Source organism: Coregonus lavaretus (genome assembly GCF_964263955.1).
Source record: "Coregonus lavaretus genome assembly, chromosome: 1".
Taxonomy (NCBI): domain Eukaryota; kingdom Metazoa; phylum Chordata; class Actinopteri; order Salmoniformes; family Salmonidae; genus Coregonus; species Coregonus lavaretus.
The window spans coordinates 94,685,743-94,705,871 of NC_139988.1; the positions used below are offsets into that span (position 1 = coordinate 94,685,743).

Consider the following 20,129-nt stretch of genomic DNA (forward strand, 5'->3'; position numbering starts at 1 on the left):
AGTTGACTGTGGTTTGCTGTATTAGCTAGTTGACTCAGTACTGTGAGAAACACCGGGGCCGGTTACCGAACGGGTACTGCAGGGCACCAACCTACCGGGGGCCCCAACTCAAAAAATAAAATAAAAAGAATATTAACATGATATAAGCAATGGCAAACTGTGTAGAATTGCAGGAAATAAGCTTTAAAACTGCAAGATAATATACCAGGTAGTAAAAACACAGAAGTCCACAGAATAGAAACCACAGACCAACAGAAGGATGATTGGTCTTTAATAAGACATCACATCTGTCACTATGCAGTGCAGAAACAACTATACAAATCTCACACACATCCTAAACTAGCAGCACACGTGGACGGGTCAAACACAAAGCTTCTGTATGTAGCAGGTCTCCATTCATCTCCTCCACAGATATTGAAATGTGCGCCACACATTAATACACAAAGCTTGCTTGGTTTCAAATCCTTATAGAGTAAAAATGCTTGGTACAGCAGCCCTCACATAGACGTCAGAGTTCAGACGTGCTGCTATGATGATAACTTCAGTCCTTAACTTTATAACTCCGCTGTAGGACAAAGGGCTGTAAAGGAAAAAGGCCTTAATAACTACGTGATTGATTGATCATGACAGCTTCAGTCTTTCTTCCCAAAGAACTTCTTGAAGACAGACTTCTTGCGTGGCCGAGGCAGACTGGTGCAGGCCCTCAGAGATGGATCCTGTTGGTCCGATTCCTGGTAGTGGTGGTACGTAGCTTGATGCTGGTGACATGAGTGTTGCTGCCATCCATCCAGCAGGGGGTGGTGTGGTTCAGTGTTAGACGGACCACTACCATCACAACTGATAGTGGGAGAAGCGTCAGACCGCTTGTCTCCTATAACCAGAGTCACTGAGTAGTTTGACCCACAGTCCCGACCCAAACCCACTGACCCGTAGTCCTGGCCTGGGGCCAGCAACGCTGGTTTAATCTTCTGGTACCTTGCTGAGAGAAAATAACATGTACATTAATACCAGACAGATTATTTTTCAATTCAAGTTAAAGTTGCTCAGGTCTGAGAGAGCTGTTGGGCTGAGCAGTGAGTGGTCTGTGTGTGTGATGCTGAGGGGAGCTAGGTGGGTTAGTGATATTGGGGTGGTCAGTGTGTTGAGCTAGGTGGTAAGTATTAGTGGGGTGGTCAGTGTGTTATGCTAGGTGGTAAGTATTAGTGGGGTGGTCAGTGTGTTGAGCCAGGTGGTAAGTATTAGTGGGGTGGTCAGTGTGTGTGAGGGGAGGTTGCATTAGTGTTAGTGATGTGTTACCTACCGGAGGTAAAGGAGTGAGAGCGATGCTTGTTCACTTGACTGAGCCAGTCTTGACCACCTCTGGAGACAGTGGAAGAGGAAGGAGGAGAGACGGAGGAGTGGAGGGAGAAAGTAGGGATGGAGGAGGAGGTCTGGAGGGAGAATGGACTCTGTCTCAGGGGGTCATAGTTATCTTCTAGAGAAGGAGAGAGGGGGAGAGGGGGAGATGGAGAGAGAGAGAGAGGGGGAGATGGAGAGGGGGAGAGGGGGAGATGGAGAGAGGGAGGGAGATGTTTAGTTGAGGGCGATATTACTTTAAATGGGTTTATAGTAAAGACAATTGGCAGCTCCTGAGTTTCAGATTTGGGGAAGCTACCAATTTATCCTACCATTTCTACTGATTTGCGTGAAAGTTATAATCATTTTTATATGCTCATTTTCATGGAACAGTTTCATTTCAATAATGTTTTCGTTTCTCTAAATCATTGCCACATGGTTAATCATACAAATCTGATGTAAAATTATTTAAAAAACTGAAAGTAAAAATTCAACTAAGGCGAGAGCCCCAGCCTCATATGGACACATGGATACGCTTTGATCCATTGGCGGCAAAATAAATGAGAACATAGAACTCAGAGAGAGCCTACAGGCCAACGCAGCAGCAGGCCTTTAACTTCCATCATCAACGAAGTAAAATACATAGGCCTAAAGCCAACAAATAAAAACAGTAGAAAATATCCTGATGAAAATTCCGGTTCTTTCAATCACATTCATCTCTCCACTCCGCCTGTCTGCCTCCCTTTCTATCCGTCTTGACTTCAGCTGTTGCTAGTGAAGTGCCACATTGTATCAAATCATCAACTGGATCTGTCCCGAAGAACTTGCAACATTGTATCAACTAGCCTATTCCGGGCCCTCAGTTTCCCGGAGCTGTTTTATGACGTTTCCACAGGGTATATGGGATCCTCAGATCATGGTAGTTTGCTCTTTCACACTCGTCTCAGACGATCCCGCAGGTGAAGAAGCCGGATGTGGAGGTCCTGGGCTGGCGTGGTTACACGTGGGGTCTGCGTTTGTGAGGCTGGTTGGACATACTGCCAAATTCTCTAAAACGACGTTGGCTTATGGTAGAGAAATTAATATTCAATTCTCTGGTGGACATTCCTCCAGTCAGCATGCCAATTGCACGCTCCCTCAATACTTAAGACATATGTGGCATTGTGTTGTGTGACAAAACTGCACATTTTAGAGTGGCCTTTTATTGTCCCCAGCACAAGGTGCACCTGTGCAATGATCATACTGTTTAATCAGCTTCTTGACATGCCACACCTGTCAGGTGGATGGATTATCTTGGCAAAGGAGAAATGCTCACTAACAGGGATGTACGGTAGCACGGGCTAGGCCCCCTACGGCCCATAATGGTGGCCCTGGGTAGAGAGAGAGACGTCAATAGAGCGTGGTAGAGAGGAGGACCAGAAGAGAGAGGAAGGGCAGCACAGGGTCAGTTTCCTAACTCAATCACTCTGGAGCACAGGGTCAGTTTCCTAACTCAATCACTCTGGAGCACAGGGTCAGTTTCCTAACTCAATCACTCTGGAGGGTGAGAAACTCTGTGACACTGGCCAGCTGTCTACACAGTTCTGATAGGCTCCTTCTGTTCATTCAGACCACAGGAACTTTGCAGTAGCTGTCACTGAGTGCTGCTCTGTCTCCACCTAGTGGTAACTTCTATACCTGCACTTTCACCACTTGACATGATGTCAACAAGTATTCTACAGTGGTTCCCAAACTTTATTTAAACCGTGGCACGTGTTGATGTGATATAAAATTCTGCGGCACACCTAAAATAGCCCTAATAATTTTATTTGGTGGTAATGACCTCCATCTCATCTGATCCATACTGCAAACAATTTATTTTCTGTGACAAATGTCTTTTTGCAGATTAAATAGGGTTTATTTGAAATAGTGTAATAGTTTTGATAGTTACTCATGATGGTTAATTTGTGTGTAACACTTGAATCTGTGCCAGGAAGAAGAACATGTAGCTCCTGTAAAATATGCCTTTAGTTTTTAACGGGTTGGGCTACAGACGACCGGTTTTCTGCATTGTGCAACTACGGACACAAAGCTATGCTGTGTTAGTTTCTAGGGCAGAGTCTGTGGCATAGCTAAGCCCTGAGCCACATTATGAAGAAATAAATGACTGGCTAAGTTTACTCTATCTTGTCTATGCTAATGCTTTTGACAGACGAGGTAAAGTGATACAGAAGACTGATCGTGATGCGCGCCCCTCAAAACAGCCTGAACACACCGGGCAAACAACCGCTAGTGCTCCCAAGTCAATATTACATGTTCATTCCACAGGTCACGTTTATAAGTGACTGTTCCATTAAAAAAAAATAAAGATTAGGAAAAGTTTAGCAAGGACAGTAGTAGAGTGACGGTGTATTAGAGTACCAGAATACCAGTAGTATAGTGACGGTGTATTAGAGTACCAGAATACCAGTAGTAGAGTGACGGTGTATTAGAGTACCAGAATACCAGTAGTATAGTGACGGTGTATTAGAGTACCAGAATACCAGTAGTATAGTGACGGTGTATTAGAGTTCCAGAATACCAGTAGTAGAGTGACGGTGTATTAGAGTACCAGAATACCAGTAGTATAGTGACGGTGTATTAGAGTTCCAGAATACCAGTAGTATAGTGACGGTGTATTAGAGTACCAGAATACCAGTAGTAGAGTGACGGTGTATTAGAGTTCCAGAATACCAGTAGTATAGTGACGGTGTATTAGAGTACCAGAATACCAGTAGTATAGTGACGGTGTATTAGAGTTCCAGAATACCAGTAGTAGAGTGACGGTGTATTAGAGTACCAGAATACCAGTAGTATAGTGACGGTGTATTAGAGTTCCAGAATACCAGTAGTATAGTGACGGTGTATTAGAGTACCAGAATACCAGTAGTATAGTGACGGTGTATTAGAGTACCAGAATACCAGTAGTATAGTGACGGTGTATTAGAGTTCCAGAATACCAGTAGTAGAGTGACGGTGTATTAGAGTACCAGAATACCAGTAGTATAGTGACGGTGTATTAGAGTTCCAGAATACCAGTAGTAGAGTGACGGTGTATTAGAGTACCAGAATACCAGTAGTATAGTGACGGTGTATTAGAGTTCCAGAATACCAGTAGTATAGTGACGGTGTATTAGAGTACCAGAATACCAGTAGTATAGTGACGGTGTATTAGAGTACCAGAATACCAGTAGTAGAGTGACGGTGTATTAGAGTTCCAGAATACCAGTAGTAGAGTGACGGTGTATTAGAGTTCCAGAATACCAGTAGTAGAGTGACGGTGTATTAGAGTACCAGAATACCAGTAGTATAGTGACGGTGTATTAGAGTTCCAGAATACCAGTAGTATAGTGACGGTGTATTAGAGTACCAGAATACCAGTAGTAGAGTGACGGTGTATTAGAGTTCCAGAATACCAGTAGTATAGTGACGGTGTATTAGAGTACCAGAATACCAGTAGTATAGTGACGGTGTATTAGAGTTCCAGAATACCAGTAGTAGAGTGACGGTGTATTAGAGTACCAGAATACCAGTAGTATAGTGACGGTGTATTAGAGTTCCAGAATACCAGTAGTATAGTGACGGTGTATTAGAGTACCAGAATACCAGTAGTATAGTGACGGTGTATTAGAGTACCAGAATACCAGTAGTATAGTGACGGTGTATTAGAGTTCCAGAATACCAGTAGTAGAGTGACGGTGTATTAGAGTACCAGAATACCAGTAGTATAGTGACGGTGTATTAGAGTTCCAGAATACCAGTAGTAGAGTGACGGTGTATTAGAGTACCAGAATACCAGTAGTATAGTGACGGTGTATTAGAGTTCCAGAATACCAGTAGTATAGTGACGGTGTATTAGAGTACCAGAATACCAGTAGTATAGTGACGGTGTATTAGAGTACCAGAATACCAGTAGTAGAGTGACGGTGTATTAGAGTTCCAGAATACCAGTAGTAGAGTGACGGTGTATTAGAGTTCCAGAATACCAGTAGTAGAGTGACGGTGTATTAGAGTACCAGAATACCAGTAGTAGAGTGACGGTGTATTAGAGTACCAGAATACCAGTAGTAGAGTGACGGTGTATTAGAGTACCAGAATACCAGTAGTAGAGTGACGGTGTATTAGAGTTCCAGAATACCAGTAGTAGAGTGACGGTGTATTAGAGTTCATGTTGGGAACCACTGCTACAGAGCATAATGTATCCTTGAATCAGAGCACAATGTATCCTTGAATCAGAGCACAATGTATCCTTGAATCAGAGCACAATGTATCCTTGAATCAGAGCACAACTTGAATAATACTGTGCAGAAATAATCATTTGGATAAAGCCCACATTAATTTGATTCTGTATATCCCAGAGCCAGACACTTACCACGACTGCCTGTATGTGAGGAGGATGTTGGGTCCGGCTGTTTCCCTGGGTGCCACTGACGGATCTGAGGGTAAGTCTCTCTGGTCAGGACAACTATCTCCTTGGCTCTGGCTGTTCCTGTGTGAGGACTTCTGGAGAGGGAAGAAGTGGTGACAGGGGAAGGGGGGTCCTGAACCAAGGGGCTGCTGGGTGACGTCATGGAGGAGACATGCTCACTGGGCACTACAGGAAACACACAGATACACAGACAAGAGATATAACATCTTCACCATCATCATCTTCATCATCAATTATTTATAGTCAATGCATTGTTAAATAGATAACTGGTGGCATTTATTAAATTAATTCTTTACTCTCCGTTCAGTATGATAATAAAATTGCAGACTTTTTACTCGGTAGTTGTGTTTACCCATGGAAATGAGATGATGTATATTTTGATGTGTTTACCAGTGTTGGCTTGTATTTTCACCATCCATTTCTTCATCATGAATCGGGATGCTGTGTTGAGGAGGTACTCTGACCCGTCTCTTAACCGCAGACTGAAACACTGGGGTTTCTTTGTGTATTCTGGGGCTGGGACACACTCTGCTCCCGTCAGGTTTACAGACAGACCACAGCTCTGGAGGACACAGGGACATTACTGGACTATTGTGTCCATTTAGGACTCCTGAGAATACAATTGTCTTCTGAAACATGATAGAATAAATCACATTTCTGATCACTGTCAACTGGCGTCCCATCTCACAACGCAAGGACAGGGACATTAATGGACTGACTCACTGGAATTACGGAATCATTAATAAAACATGGTTTATATGGATGTTTCAAAGTATAACCATAAAGAGAGATCAAGACCGATATGAAATGCATGTCTGATCCATCTGGCGAGAGAGAAAGGGAGAGAGACAGAGAGAGAGCGAGAGAGAGAGGGGAGAGAGACAGAGAGGAGAGAGAGAGAGGGAGAGAGACAGAGAGGGAGAGAGAGAGAGAGAGAGGGGAGAGAGGGAGAGAGACAGAGAGAGAGAGAGGAGAGAGAGAGTGAGAACGAGAGAGAGAGAGTGAGAACGAGAGAGAGAGAGCGTGAGAACGAGAGAGAGAGAGAGGGGAGAGAGGGAGAGAGAGAGATTGCATCACAGTTATATACAGTTTAAAATACTACGGGGCGGCAGGTAGCGTAGTGGTTAAGAGCGTTGTACCAGTAACCGAAAAATCTGTCGATGTGCCCTTGAGCAAGGCACTTAACCCTAATTGCTCCTGTAAGTCGCTCCGGATAAGAGCGTCTGCTAAATGACCAATTTATTTTATTATTTATTTACTACATGACATTATGAGTAATATACAGTTTAAAATACTACATGACATTATGAGTTATATACAGTTTAAAATACTACATTACATTATGAGTTATATACAGTTTAGAATACTACATGACATTATGAGTTATATACAGTTTAAAATACTACATGACATTTTGAGTTATATACAGTTTAAAATACTACATGACATTATGAGTCATATACAGTTTAAAATAATACATGACATTTTGAGTTATATACAGTTTAAAAATACTACATGACATTATGAGTTATATACAGTTTAAAATACTACATGACATTTTGAATTATATACAGTTTAAAATACTACATGACATTACATCACAGTTATATACAGTTTAAAATACTACATGACATTATGAGTTATATACAGTTTAAAATACTACATGACATTATGAGTTATATACAGTTTAAAATACTACAAGACATTATGAGTTATATACAGTTTAAAATACTACATGACATTATGAGTTATATACAGTTTAAAATACTACATGACATTATGAGTTATATACAGTTTAAAATACTACATGACATTATGAGTTATATACAGTTTAAAATACTACAAGACATTATGAGTTATATACAGTTTAAAATACTACATGACATTATGAGTTATATACAGTTTAAAATACTACATGACATTATGAGTTATATACAGTTTAAAATACTACATGACATTATGAGTTATATGCAGTTTAAAATACTACATGACATTATGAGTTATATACAGTTTAAAATACTACATGATATTATGAGTTATATACAGTTTAAAATACTACATGACATTATGAGTTATATACAGTTTAAAATACTACATGACATTATGAGTTATATACAGTTTAAAATACTACATGACATTATGAGTTATATACAGTTTAAAATACTACATGACATTATGAGTTATATACAGTTTAAAATACTACATGACATTATGAGTTGTATACAGTTTAAAATACTACATGACATTATGAGTTATATACAGTTTAAAATACTACATGACATTATGAGTTATATACAGTTTAAAATACTACATGATATTATGAGTTATATATAGTTTAAAATACTACATGACATTATGAGTTATATACAGTTTAAAATACTACATGACATTATGAGTTATATACAGTTTAAAATACTACATGACATTATGAGTTATATACAGTTTAAAATACTACATGACATTATGAGTTATATACAGTTTAAAATACTACATGATATTATAAGTTATATACAGTTTAAAATACTACATGACATTATGAGTTATATACAGTTTAAAATACTACATGACATTATGAGTTATATACAGTTTAAAATACTACATGACATTATGAGTTATATACAGTTTAAAATACTACATGACATTACATTTCATAACACCTTACCCATCACATTCAGTGTGTTCCCTCTGCCACTACTCCATGTGTACGTGCCTGTTCCCTCTGCCACTACTCCATGTGTACGTGCCTGTTCCCTCTGCCACTACTCCATGTGTACGTGCCTGTTCCCTCTGCCACTACTCCATGTGTACGTGCCTGTTCCCTCTGCCACTACTCCATGTGTACGTGCCTGTTCCCTCTGCCACTACTCCATGTGTACGTGCCTGTTCCCTCTGCCACTACTCCATGTGTACGTGCCTGTGTGTTTCCTCTGCCACTACTCCATGTGTATGTGCCTGTTCCCTCTGCCACTACTCCATGTGTACGTGCCTGTGTGTTCCCTCTGCCACTACTCCATGTGTACGTGCCTGTTCCCTCTGCCACTACTCCATGTGTACTTGCCTGTTCCCTCTGCCACTACTCCATGTGTACGTGCCTGTGTGTTTCCTCTGCCACTACTCCATGTGTATGTGCCTGTTCCCTCTGCCACTACTCCATGTGTACGTGCCTGTGTGTTCCCTCTGCCACTACTCCATGTGTACGTGCCTGTTCCCTCTGCCACTACTCCATGTGTACGTGCCTGTTCCCTCTGCCACTACTCCATGTGTACGTGCCTGTTCCCTCTGCCACTACTCCATGTGTACGTGCCTGTTCACTCAGCCACTACTCCATGTGTACGTGCCTGTTCCCTCTGCCACTACTCCATGTGTACGTGCCTGTTCCCTCTGCCACTACTCCATGTGTACGTGCCTGTTCCCTCTGCCACTACTCCATGTGTACGTGCCTGTTCCCTCTGCCACTACTCCATGTGTACGTGCCTGTGTGTTTCCTCTGCCACTACTCCATGTGTACGTGCCTGTTCCCTCTGCCACTACTCCATGTGTATGTGCCTGTTCCCTCTGCCACTACTCCATGTGTATGTGCATGTTCCCTCTGCCACTACTCCATGTGTACGTGCCTGTTCCCTCTGCCACTACTCCATGTGTACGTGCCTGTTCCCTCTGCCACTACTCCATGTGTACGTGCCTGTTCCCTCTGCCACTACTCCATGTGTACGTGCCTGTGTTTTTCCTCTGCCACTACTCCATGTGTACGTGCCTTTTCCCTCTGCCACTACTCCATGTGTAAGTGCCTGTTCCCTCTGCCACTACTCCATGTGTACGTGCCTGTTCCCTCTGCCACTACTCCATGTGTACGTGCCTGTTCCCTCTGCCACTACTCCATGTGTATGTGCCTGTTCCCTCTGCCACTACTCCATGTGTACGTGCCTGTTCCCTCTGCCACTACTCCATGTGTACGTGCCTGTTCCCTCTGCCACTACTCCATGTGTACGTGCCTGTTCCCTCTGCCACTACTCCATGTGTACGTGCCTGTTCCCTCTGCCACTACTCCATGTGTACGTGCCTGTTCCCTCTGCCACTATCAATCAATTTTATTTTATATAGCCCTTCTTACATCAGCTAATATCTCGAAGTGCTGTACAGAAACCCAGCCTAAAACCCCAAACAGCTAGTAATGCAGGTGTAGAAGCACGGTGGCTAGGAAAAACTCCCTAGAAAGGCCAAAACCTAGGAAGAAACCTAGAGAGGAACCAGGCTATGAGGGGTGGCCAGTCCTCTTCTGGCTGTGCCGGGTGGAGATTATAACAGAACCATGCCAAGATGTTCAAAAATGTTCATAAGTGACAAGCATGGTCAAATAATAATCAGGAATAAATCTCAGTTGGCTTTTCATAGCCGATCATTAAGAGTTGAAAACAGCAGGTCTGGGACAGGTAGGGGTTCCATAACCGCAGGCAGAACAGTTGAAACTGGAATAGCAGCAAGGCCAGGCGGACTGGGGACAGCAAGGAGTCACCACGGCCGGTAGTCCCGACGTATGGTCCTAGGGCTCAGGTCTCTCAGTTGGCTTTTCATAGCCGATCATTAAGAGTTGAAAACAGCAGGTCTGGGACAGGTAGGGGTTTCGTAACCGCAGGCAGAACTGTTGACTGGAATAGCAGCAAGGCCAGGCAGACTGGGGACAGCAAGGTGTCATCATGCCCAGTAGTCCTGACGTATGGTCCTAGGGCTCAGGTTCTCAGAGAGAACGAGAGAATTAGAGAGAGCATACTTAAATTCACACAGGACACTGGATAAGACAGGAGAAGTACTCCAGGTATAACCAACTAACCCCAGCCCCCCGACACATAAACTACTGCAGCATAAATACTGGAGGCTGAGACAGGAGCGGTCCGGAGACACTGTGGCCCCATCCGAAGAAACCCCCGGACAGGGCCAAACAGGAAGGATATAACCCCACCCACTCTGCCAAAGCACAGCCCCCGCACCACTAGAGGGATATCCTCAACCACCAACTTACAATCCTGAGACAAGGCCGAGTATAGCCCACAGAGGTCTCCACCACAGCATAAACCAAGGGGGGGCGCCAACCCAGACAGGAAGATCACGTCAGTAACTCAACCCACTCAAGTGACGCACCCCTCCTAGGGACGGCATGAAAGAGCACCAGCAAGCCAGTGACTCAGCCCCTGTAACAGGGTTAGAGGCAGAGAACCCCAGTGGAGAGAGGGGAACCGGCCTGGCAGAGACAGCAAGGGCTGTTCGTTGCTCCAGAGCCTTTCCGTTCACCTTCACACTCCTGGGCCAGACTACACTCAATCATATGACCTACTGAAGAGATAAGTCTTCAGTAAAGACTTAAAGGTTGAGACCGAGTCTGCGTCTCTCACATGGGTAGGCAGACTGTTCCATAAAAATGGAGATCTATAGGAGAAAGCCCTGCCTCCCGCTGTTTGCTTAGAAATTCTAGGGACAATTAGGAGGCCTGCGTCTTGTGACCGTAGCGTACGTATTGGTATGTACGGCAGGACCAACTCGGAAAGACAGGTAGGAGCAAGCCCATGTAACGCTTTATAGGTTAACAGTAAAACCTTGAAATCAGCCCTTGCCTTAACAGGAAGCCAGTGTAGGGAAGCTAGCACTGGAGTAATATGATCAAATTTCTTGGTTCTAGTCAGGATTCTAGCAGCCGTATTTAGCACTAACTGAAGTTTATTTAGTGCTTTATCCGGGTAGCCGGAAAGTAGAGCATTGCAGTAGTCTAACCTACAAGTAACAAATGCATGGATTAATTTTTCTGCATCATTTTTGGACAGAAAATTTCTGATTTTTGCAATGTTACGTAGATGGAAAAAAGCTGTCCTTGAAACAGTCTTGATATGTTCGTCAAAAGAGAGATCAGGGTCAAGAGTAACGCCGAGGTCCTTCACAGTTTTATTTGAGACGACTTTACAACCATCAAGATGAATTGTCAGATTTAACAGAAGATCTCTTTGTTTCTTGGGACCTAGAACAAGCATCTCTGTTTTGTCCGAGTTTAAAAGTAGAAAGTTTTCAGCCATCCACTTCCTTATGTCTGAAACACAGGTTTCTAGCGAGGGCAATTTTGGGGCTTCACCATGTTTCATTGAAATGTACAGCTGTGTGTCATCCGCATAGCAGTGAAAGTTAACATTATGTTTTCGAATAACATCCCCAAGAGGTAAAATATATAGTGAAAACAATAGTGGTCCTAAAACGGAACCTTGAGGAACACCGAAATGTACAGTTGATTTGTCGGAGGACAGACCATTCACAGAGACAAACTGATATCTTTCCGACAGGTAAGATCTAAACCAGGCCAGAACTTGTCCGTGTAGACCAATTTGGGTTTCCAGTCTCTCCAAAAGAATGTGGTGATCGATGGTGTCAAAGGCAGCACTAAGGTCTAGTAGCACGAGGACAGATGCAGAGCCTCGGTCTGATGCCATTAAAAGGTCATTTACCACCTTCACAAGTGCAGTCTCAGTGCTATGATGGGGTCTAAAACCAGACTGAAGCATTTCGTATACATTGTTTGTCTTCAGAAAGGCAGTGAGTTGCTGCGCAACAGCTTTTTCTAAAATTTTTGAGAGGAATGGAAGATTCGATATAGGCCGATAGTTTTTTATATTTTCCGGGTCAAGGTTTGGCTTTTTCAAGAGAGGCTTTATCACTGCCACTTTTAGTGAGTTTGGTACACATCCGGTGGATAGAGAGCTGTTTATTATGTTCAACATAGGAGGGCCAAGCACAGGAAGCAGCTCCTTCAGCAGTTTAGTAGGAATAGGATCCAGTATGCAGCTTGAAGGTTTAGAGGCCATGATTATTTTCATCATTGTGTCAAGAGATATAGTACTAAAACACTTAAGTGTCTCTCCCGATCCCAGGCCCTCGCAGAGCTGTGCAGATCCAGGACAGCTAAGCCCTGGAGGAATACGCAGATTCAAAGAGGAGTCCGTAATTTGCTTTCTAATGGTCATGATCTTTTCCTCAAAGAAGTTCATGAATTTATTACTGCTGAAGTGAAAGCCATCCTCTCTTGGGGAATGCTGCTTTTTAGTTAGCTTTGCAACAGTATCAAAAAGAAATTTTGGATTGTTCTTATTTTCCTCGATTAAGTTGGAAAAGTAGGATGATCGAGCAGCAGTGAGGGCTCTTCGGTACTGCACGGTACTGTCTTTCCAAGCTAATCGGAAGACTTCCAGTTTGGTGTGGCGCCATTTCCGTTCCAATTTCCTGGAAGCTTGCTTCAAAGCTCGGGTATTTTCTGTATACCAGGGAGCTAGTTTCTTATGACAAATGTTTTTCGTTTTTAGGGGTGCAACTGCATCTAGGGTATTGCGCAAGGTTAAATTGAGTTCCTCAGTTAAGTGGTTAACTGATTTTTGTCCTCTGACGTCCTTGGGTAGGCAGAAGGAGTCTGGAAGGGCATCAAGGAATTTTTGTGTTGTCTGAGAATTTATAGCACGACTTTTGATGCTCCTTGGTTGGGGTCTGAGCAGATTATTTGTTGCGATTGCAAACGTAATAAAATGGTGGTCCGATAGTCCAGGATTTTGTGGAAAAACATTAAGATCTACAACATTTATTCCATGGGACAAAACTAGGTCCAGAGTATGACTGTGGCAGTGAGTAGGTCCAGAGACATGTTGGACAAAACCCACTGAGTCGATGATGGCTCCGAAAGACTTTTGGAGTGGGTCTGTGGACTTCTCCATGTGAATATTAAAATCACCAAAAATTAGAATATGATCTGCTATGACTACAAGGTCTGACAGGAATTCAGGAAACTCAGAGAGGAACGCTGTATATGGCCCAGGAGGCCTGTAAACAGTAGCTATAAAAAGTGATTGAGTAGGCTGCATAGATTTCATGACTAGAAGCTCAAAAGATGAAAACGCCATTTTTTTTACTTTTTTTTTTGTAAATTGAAATTTGCTATCGTAAATTTTGCAACACCTCCGCCTTTGCGGGATGCACGGGGAATATGGTCACTAGTGTAACCAGGAGGTGAGGCCTCATTTAACACAGCAAATTCATCAGGCTTAAGCCATGTTTCAGTCAGGCCAATCACATCAAGATTATGATCAGTGATTAGTTCATTGACTATGACTGCCTTTGAAGTGAGGGATCTAACATTAAGTAACCCTATTTTGAGATGTGAGGTATCACGATCTCTTTCAATAATGGCAGGAATGGAGGAGGTCTTTATCCTAATAAGATTGCTAGGGTGAACACCGCCATGTTTAGTTTTGCCCAACCTAGGTCGAGGCACAGACACAGTCTCAATGGGTATGGCTGAGCTGACTACACTGACTGTGCTATTGGCAGACTCCACTAAGCTGGCAGGTTGGCTAACAGCCTGCTGCCTGGCCTGCACCCTATTTCACTGTGGGGCTAGAGGAGTTAGAGCCCTATCTATGTTGGTAGATAAGAGGAGAGCACCCCTCCAGCTAGGATGGAGTCCGTCACTCCTCAGCAGGTCAGGCTTGATCCTGTTTGTGGGTGAGTCCCAGAAAGAGGGCCAATTATCCACAAATTCTATCTTTTGGGAGGGGCAGAAAACAGTTTTCAACCAGCGATTGAGTGCTGAGACTCTGCTGTAGAGCTCGTCACTTCCCCTAACTGGGAGGGGGCCAGAGACAATTACTCGATGCCGACACATCTTTCTAGCTGATTTACACGCTGAAGCTATGTTGCACTTGGTGACCTCTGACTGTTTCATCCTAACATCGTTGGTGCCGACGTGGATAACAATATCTCTATACTCTCTACACTTGCCAGTTTTAGCTTTAGCCAGCACCATCTTTAGATTAGCCTTAACGTCGGTAGCCCTGCCCCCTGGTAAACAGTGTATGATCGCTGGGTGATTCGTTTTAAGTCTAATACTGCGGGTAATGGAGTCGCCAATGACTAGGGTTTTCAATTTGTCAGAGCTAATGGTGGGAGCCTTCGGCGTCTCAGACCCCGTAACGGGAGGAGTAGAGACAAGAGAAGACTCAGACTCAGACTCCGACTCGCTACATAATGGGGAAAACCGGTTGAAAGTTTCTGTCGGCTGAATGAGCGACACCGGTTGAGCATTCCAACAGTATTTCCCTCCAGAAGCCATGAGAAAGTTGTCCGGCTGCGGGGACTGTGCGGGGGGATTTATACTAACGTTACTATCTGTACTTACTGGTGGCACAGACGCTGTTTCTTCCTTTCCTACACTGATATTACCCTTGCCTAACGATTGCGTCTGAAGCTGGGCTTGTAGCACAGCTATTCTCGCCGTAAGGCGATCGTTCTCCTGTATATTATGAGTACAGCGACTGCAATTAGAAGACATCATGTTAATGTTACTACTTAGCTTCGGCTGTTGAAGATGTTGACGAACCATGTCCAGATAAAGCGTCCGGAGTGAAAAAGTTGAATAAGGGAAAAAAGTTGCGATGGAAAAAAGGAAAATAAAGTAAAGTTGGCAGCAAAAACGCACAGGAAAATGACTCTTCTGTCTCGGGATAAAACGTCCGGGGTGAAAAAGTTTAACGAAAAAAGATGAGTGAGGACAAAACTAAAAAGTTGGTAAATTTGTTAAATTTGTTGAACTCCATGTGTACGTGCCTGTTCCCTCTGCCACTACTCCATGTGTACGTGCCTGTTCCCTCTGCCACTACTCCATGTGTACGTGCCTGTTCCCTCTGCCACTACTCCATGTGTACGTGCCTGTTCCCTCTGCCACTACTCCATGTGTACGTGCCTGTGTGTTTCCTCTGCTACTACTCCATGTGTACGTGCCTGTTCCCTCTGCCACTACTCCATGTGTACGTGCCTGTTCCCTCTGCCACTACTCCATGTGTACGTGCCTGTTCCCTCTGCCACTACTCCATGTGTATGTGCCTGTTCCCTCTGCCACTACTCCATGTGTACGTGCCTGTTCCCTCTGCCACTACTCCATGTGTACGTGCCTGTTCCCTCTGCCACTACTCCATGTGTACGTGCCTGTTCCCTCTGCCACTACTCCATGTGTACGTGCCTGTTCCCTCTGCCACTACTCCATGTGTACGTGCCTGTTCCCTCTGCCACTATCAATCAATTTTATTTTATATAGCCCTTCTTACATCAGCTAATATCTCGAAGTGCTGTACAGAAACCCAGCCTAAAACCCCAAACAGCTAGTAATGCAGGTGTAGAAGCACGGTGGCTAGGAAAAACTCCCTAGAAAGGCCAAAACCTAGGAAGAAACCTAGAGAGGAACCAGGCTATGAGGGGTGGCCAGTCCTCTTCTGGCTGTGCCGGGTGGAGATTATAACAGAACCATGCCAAGATGTTCAAAAATGTTCATAAGTGACAAGCATGGTCAAATAATAATCAGGAATAAATCTCAGTTGGCTTTTCATAGCCGATCATTAAGAGTTGAAAACAGCAGGTCTGGGACAGGTAGGGGTTCCATAACCGCAGGCAGAACAGTTGAAACTGGAATAGCAGCAAGGCCAGGCGGACTGGGGACAGCAAGGAGTCACCACGGCCGGTAGTCCCGACGTATGGTCCTAGGGCTCAGGTCTCTCAGTTGGCTTTTCATAGCCGATCATTAAGAGTTGAAAACAGCAGGTCTGGGACAGGTAGGGGTTTCGTAACCGCAGGCAGAACTGTTGACTGGAATAGCAGCAAGGCCAGGCAGACTGGGGACAGCAAGGTGTCATCATGCCCAGTAGTCCTGACGTATGGTCCTAGGGCTCAGGTTCTCAGAGAGAACGAGAGAATTAGAGAGAGCATACTTAAATTCACACAGGACACTGGATAAGACAGGAGAAGTACTCCAGGTATAACCAACTAACCCCAGCCCCCCGACACATAAACTACTGCAGCATAAATACTGGAGGCTGAGACAGGAGCGGTCCGGAGACACTGTGGCCCCATCCGAAGAAACCCCCGGACAGGGCCAAACAGGAAGGATATAACCCCACCCACTCTGCCAAAGCACAGCCCCCGCACCACTAGAGGGATATCCTCAACCACCAACTTACAATCCTGAGACAAGGCCGAGTATAGCCCACAGAGGTCTCCACCACAGCATAAACCAAGGGGGGGCGCCAACCCAGACAGGAAGATCACGTCAGTAACTCAACCCACTCAAGTGACGCACCCCTCCTAGGGACGGCATGAAAGAGCACCAGCAAGCCAGTGACTCAGCCCCTGTAACAGGGTTAGAGGCAGAGAACCCCAGTGGAGAGAGGGGAACCGGCCTGGCAGAGACAGCAAGGGCTGTTCGTTGCTCCAGAGCCTTTCCGTTCACCTTCACACTCCTGGGCCAGACTACACTCAATCATATGACCTACTGAAGAGATAAGTCTTCAGTAAAGACTTAAAGGTTGAGACCGAGTCTGCGTCTCTCACATGGGTAGGCAGACTGTTCCATAAAAATGGAGATCTATAGGAGAAAGCCCTGCCTCCCGCTGTTTGCTTAGAAATTCTAGGGACAATTAGGAGGCCTGCGTCTTGTGACCGTAGCGTACGTATTGGTATGTACGGCAGGACCAACTCGGAAAGACAGGTAGGAGCAAGCCCATGTAACGCTTTATAGGTTAACAGTAAAACCTTGAAATCAGCCCTTGCCTTAACAGGAAGCCAGTGTAGGGAAGCTAGCACTGGAGTAATATGATCAAATTTCTTGGTTCTAGTCAGGATTCTAGCAGCCGTATTTAGCACTAACTGAAGTTTATTTAGTGCTTTATCCGGGTAGCCGGAAAGTAGAGCATTGCAGTAGTCTAACCTACAAGTAACAAATGCATGGATTAATTTTTCTGCATCATTTTTGGACAGAAAATTTCTGATTTTTGCAATGTTACGTAGATGGAAAAAAGCTGTCCTTGAAACAGTCTTGATATGTTCGTCAAAAGAGAGATCAGGGTCAAGAGTAACGCCGAGGTCCTTCACAGTTTTATTTGAGACGACTTTACAACCATCAAGATGAATTGTCAGATTTAACAGAAGATCTCTTTGTTTCTTGGGACCTAGAACAAGCATCTCTGTTTTGTCCGAGTTTAAAAGTAGAAAGTTTTCAGCCATCCACTTCCTTATGTCTGAAACACAGGTTTCTAGCGAGGGCAATTTTGGGGCTTCACCATGTTTCATTGAAATGTACAGCTGTGTGTCATCCGCATAGCAGTGAAAGTTAACATTATGTTTTCGAATAACATCCCCAAGAGGTAAAATATATAGTGAAAACAATAGTGGTCCTAAAACGGAACCTTGAGGAACACCGAAATGTACAGTTGATTTGTCGGAGGACAGACCATTCACAGAGACAAACTGATATCTTTCCGACAGGTAAGATCTAAACCAGGCCAGAACTTGTCCGTGTAGACCAATTTGGGTTTCCAGTCTCTCCAAAAGAATGTGGTGATCGATGGTGTCAAAGGCAGCACTAAGGTCTAGTAGCACGAGGACAGATGCAGAGCCTCGGTCTGATGCCATTAAAAGGTCATTTACCACCTTCACAAGTGCAGTCTCAGTGCTATGATGGGGTCTAAAACCAGACTGAAGCATTTCGTATACATTGTTTGTCTTCAGAAAGGCAGTGAGTTGCTGCGCAACAGCTTTTTCTAAAATTTTTGAGAGGAATGGAAGATTCGATATAGGCCGATAGTTTTTTATATTTTCCGGGTCAAGGTTTGGCTTTTTCAAGAGAGGCTTTATCACTGCCACTTTTAGTGAGTTTGGTACACATCCGGTGGATAGAGAGCTGTTTATTATGTTCAACATAGGAGGGCCAAGCACAGGAAGCAGCTCCTTCAGCAGTTTAGTAGGAATAGGATCCAGTATGCAGCTTGAAGGTTTAGAGGCCATGATTATTTTCATCATTGTGTCAAGAGATATAGTACTAAAACACTTAAGTGTCTCTCCCGATCCCAGGCCCTCGCAGAGCTGTGCAGATCCAGGACAGCTAAGCCCTGGAGGAATACGCAGATTCAAAGAGGAGTCCGTAATTTGCTTTCTAATGGTCATGATCTTTTCCTCAAAGAAGTTCATGAATTTATTACTGCTGAAGTGAAAGCCATCCTCTCTTGGGGAATGCTGCTTTTTAGTTAGCTTTGCAACAGTATCAAAAAGAAATTTTGGATTGTTCTTATTTTCCTCGATTAAGTTGGAAAAGTAGGATGATCGAGCAGCAGTGAGGGCTCTTCGGTACTGCACGGTACTGTCTTTCCAAGCTAATCGGAAGACTTCCAGTTTGGTGTGGCGCCATTTCCGTTCCAATTTCCTGGAAGCTTGCTTCAAAGCTCGGGTATTTTCTGTATACCAGGGAGCTAGTTTCTTATGACAAATGTTTTTCGTTTTTAGGGGTGCAACTGCATCTAGGGTATTGCGCAAGGTTAAATTGAGTTCCTCAGTTAAGTGGTTAACTGATTTTTGTCCTCTGACGTCCTTGGGTAGGCAGAAGGAGTCTGGAAGGGCATCAAGGAATTTTTGTGTTGTCTGAGAATTTATAGCACGACTTTTGATGCTCCTTGGTTGGGGTCTGAGCAGATTATTTGTTGCGATTGCAAACGTAATAAAATGGTGGTCCGATAGTCCAGGATTTTGTGGAAAAACATTAAGATCTACAACATTTATTCCATGGGACAAAACTAGGTCCAGAGTATGACTGTGGCAGTGAGTAGGTCCAGAGACATGTTGGACAAAACCCACTGAGTCGATGATGGCTCCGAAAGACTTTTGGAGTGGGTCTGTGGACTTCTCCATGTGAATATTAAAATCACCAAAAATTAGAATATGATCTGCTATGACTACAAGGTCTGACAGGAATTCAGGAAACTCAGAGAGGAACGCTGTATATGGCCCAGGAGGCCTGTAAACAGTAGCTATAAAAAGTGATTGAGTAGGCTGCATAGATTTCATGACTAGAAGCTCAAAAGATGAAAACGCCATTTTTTTTACTTTTTTTTTTGTAAATTGAAATTTGCTATCGTAAATTTTGCAACACCTCCGCCTTTGCGGGATGCACGGGGAATATGGTCACTAGTGTAACCAGGAGGTGAGGCCTCATTTAACACAGCAAATTCATCAGGCTTAAGCCATGTTTCAGTCAGGCCAATCACATCAAGATTATGATCAGTGATTAGTTCATTGACTATGACTGCCTTTGAAGTGAGGGATCTAACATTAAGTAACCCTATTTTGAGATGTGAGGTATCACGATCTCTTTCAATAATGGCAGGAATGGAGGAGGTCTTTATCCTAATAAGATTGCTAGGGTGAACACCGCCATGTTTAGTTTTGCCCAACCTAGGTCGAGGCACAGACACAGTCTCAATGGGTATGGCTGAGCTGACTACACTGACTG

The 20,129-nt window shown here is 44.0% G+C and overlaps 1 protein-coding gene across 1 annotated transcript in view; it reads right to left on the minus strand.

Annotated features, from left to right (window-relative positions):
• Positions 1-254: 254 nt before the first annotated feature.
• Positions 255-20,129, minus strand: part of LOC311104364 (uncharacterized protein) — a 31,158-nt gene continuing 11,283 nt past the window's right edge. The window contains exons 5-8 of the mRNA XM_084146178.1: positions 6,173-6,344; positions 5,726-5,947; positions 1,301-1,474; positions 255-979 (exon numbers count right to left, since the gene is read on the minus strand). Coding sequence (XP_084002304.1) covers positions 633-979; positions 1,301-1,474; positions 5,726-5,947; positions 6,173-6,344 — 915 coding nt within the window. The 3' untranslated portion in view covers positions 255-632. The remainder of the gene's footprint in view (positions 980-1,300; positions 1,475-5,725; positions 5,948-6,172; positions 6,345-20,129) is intronic.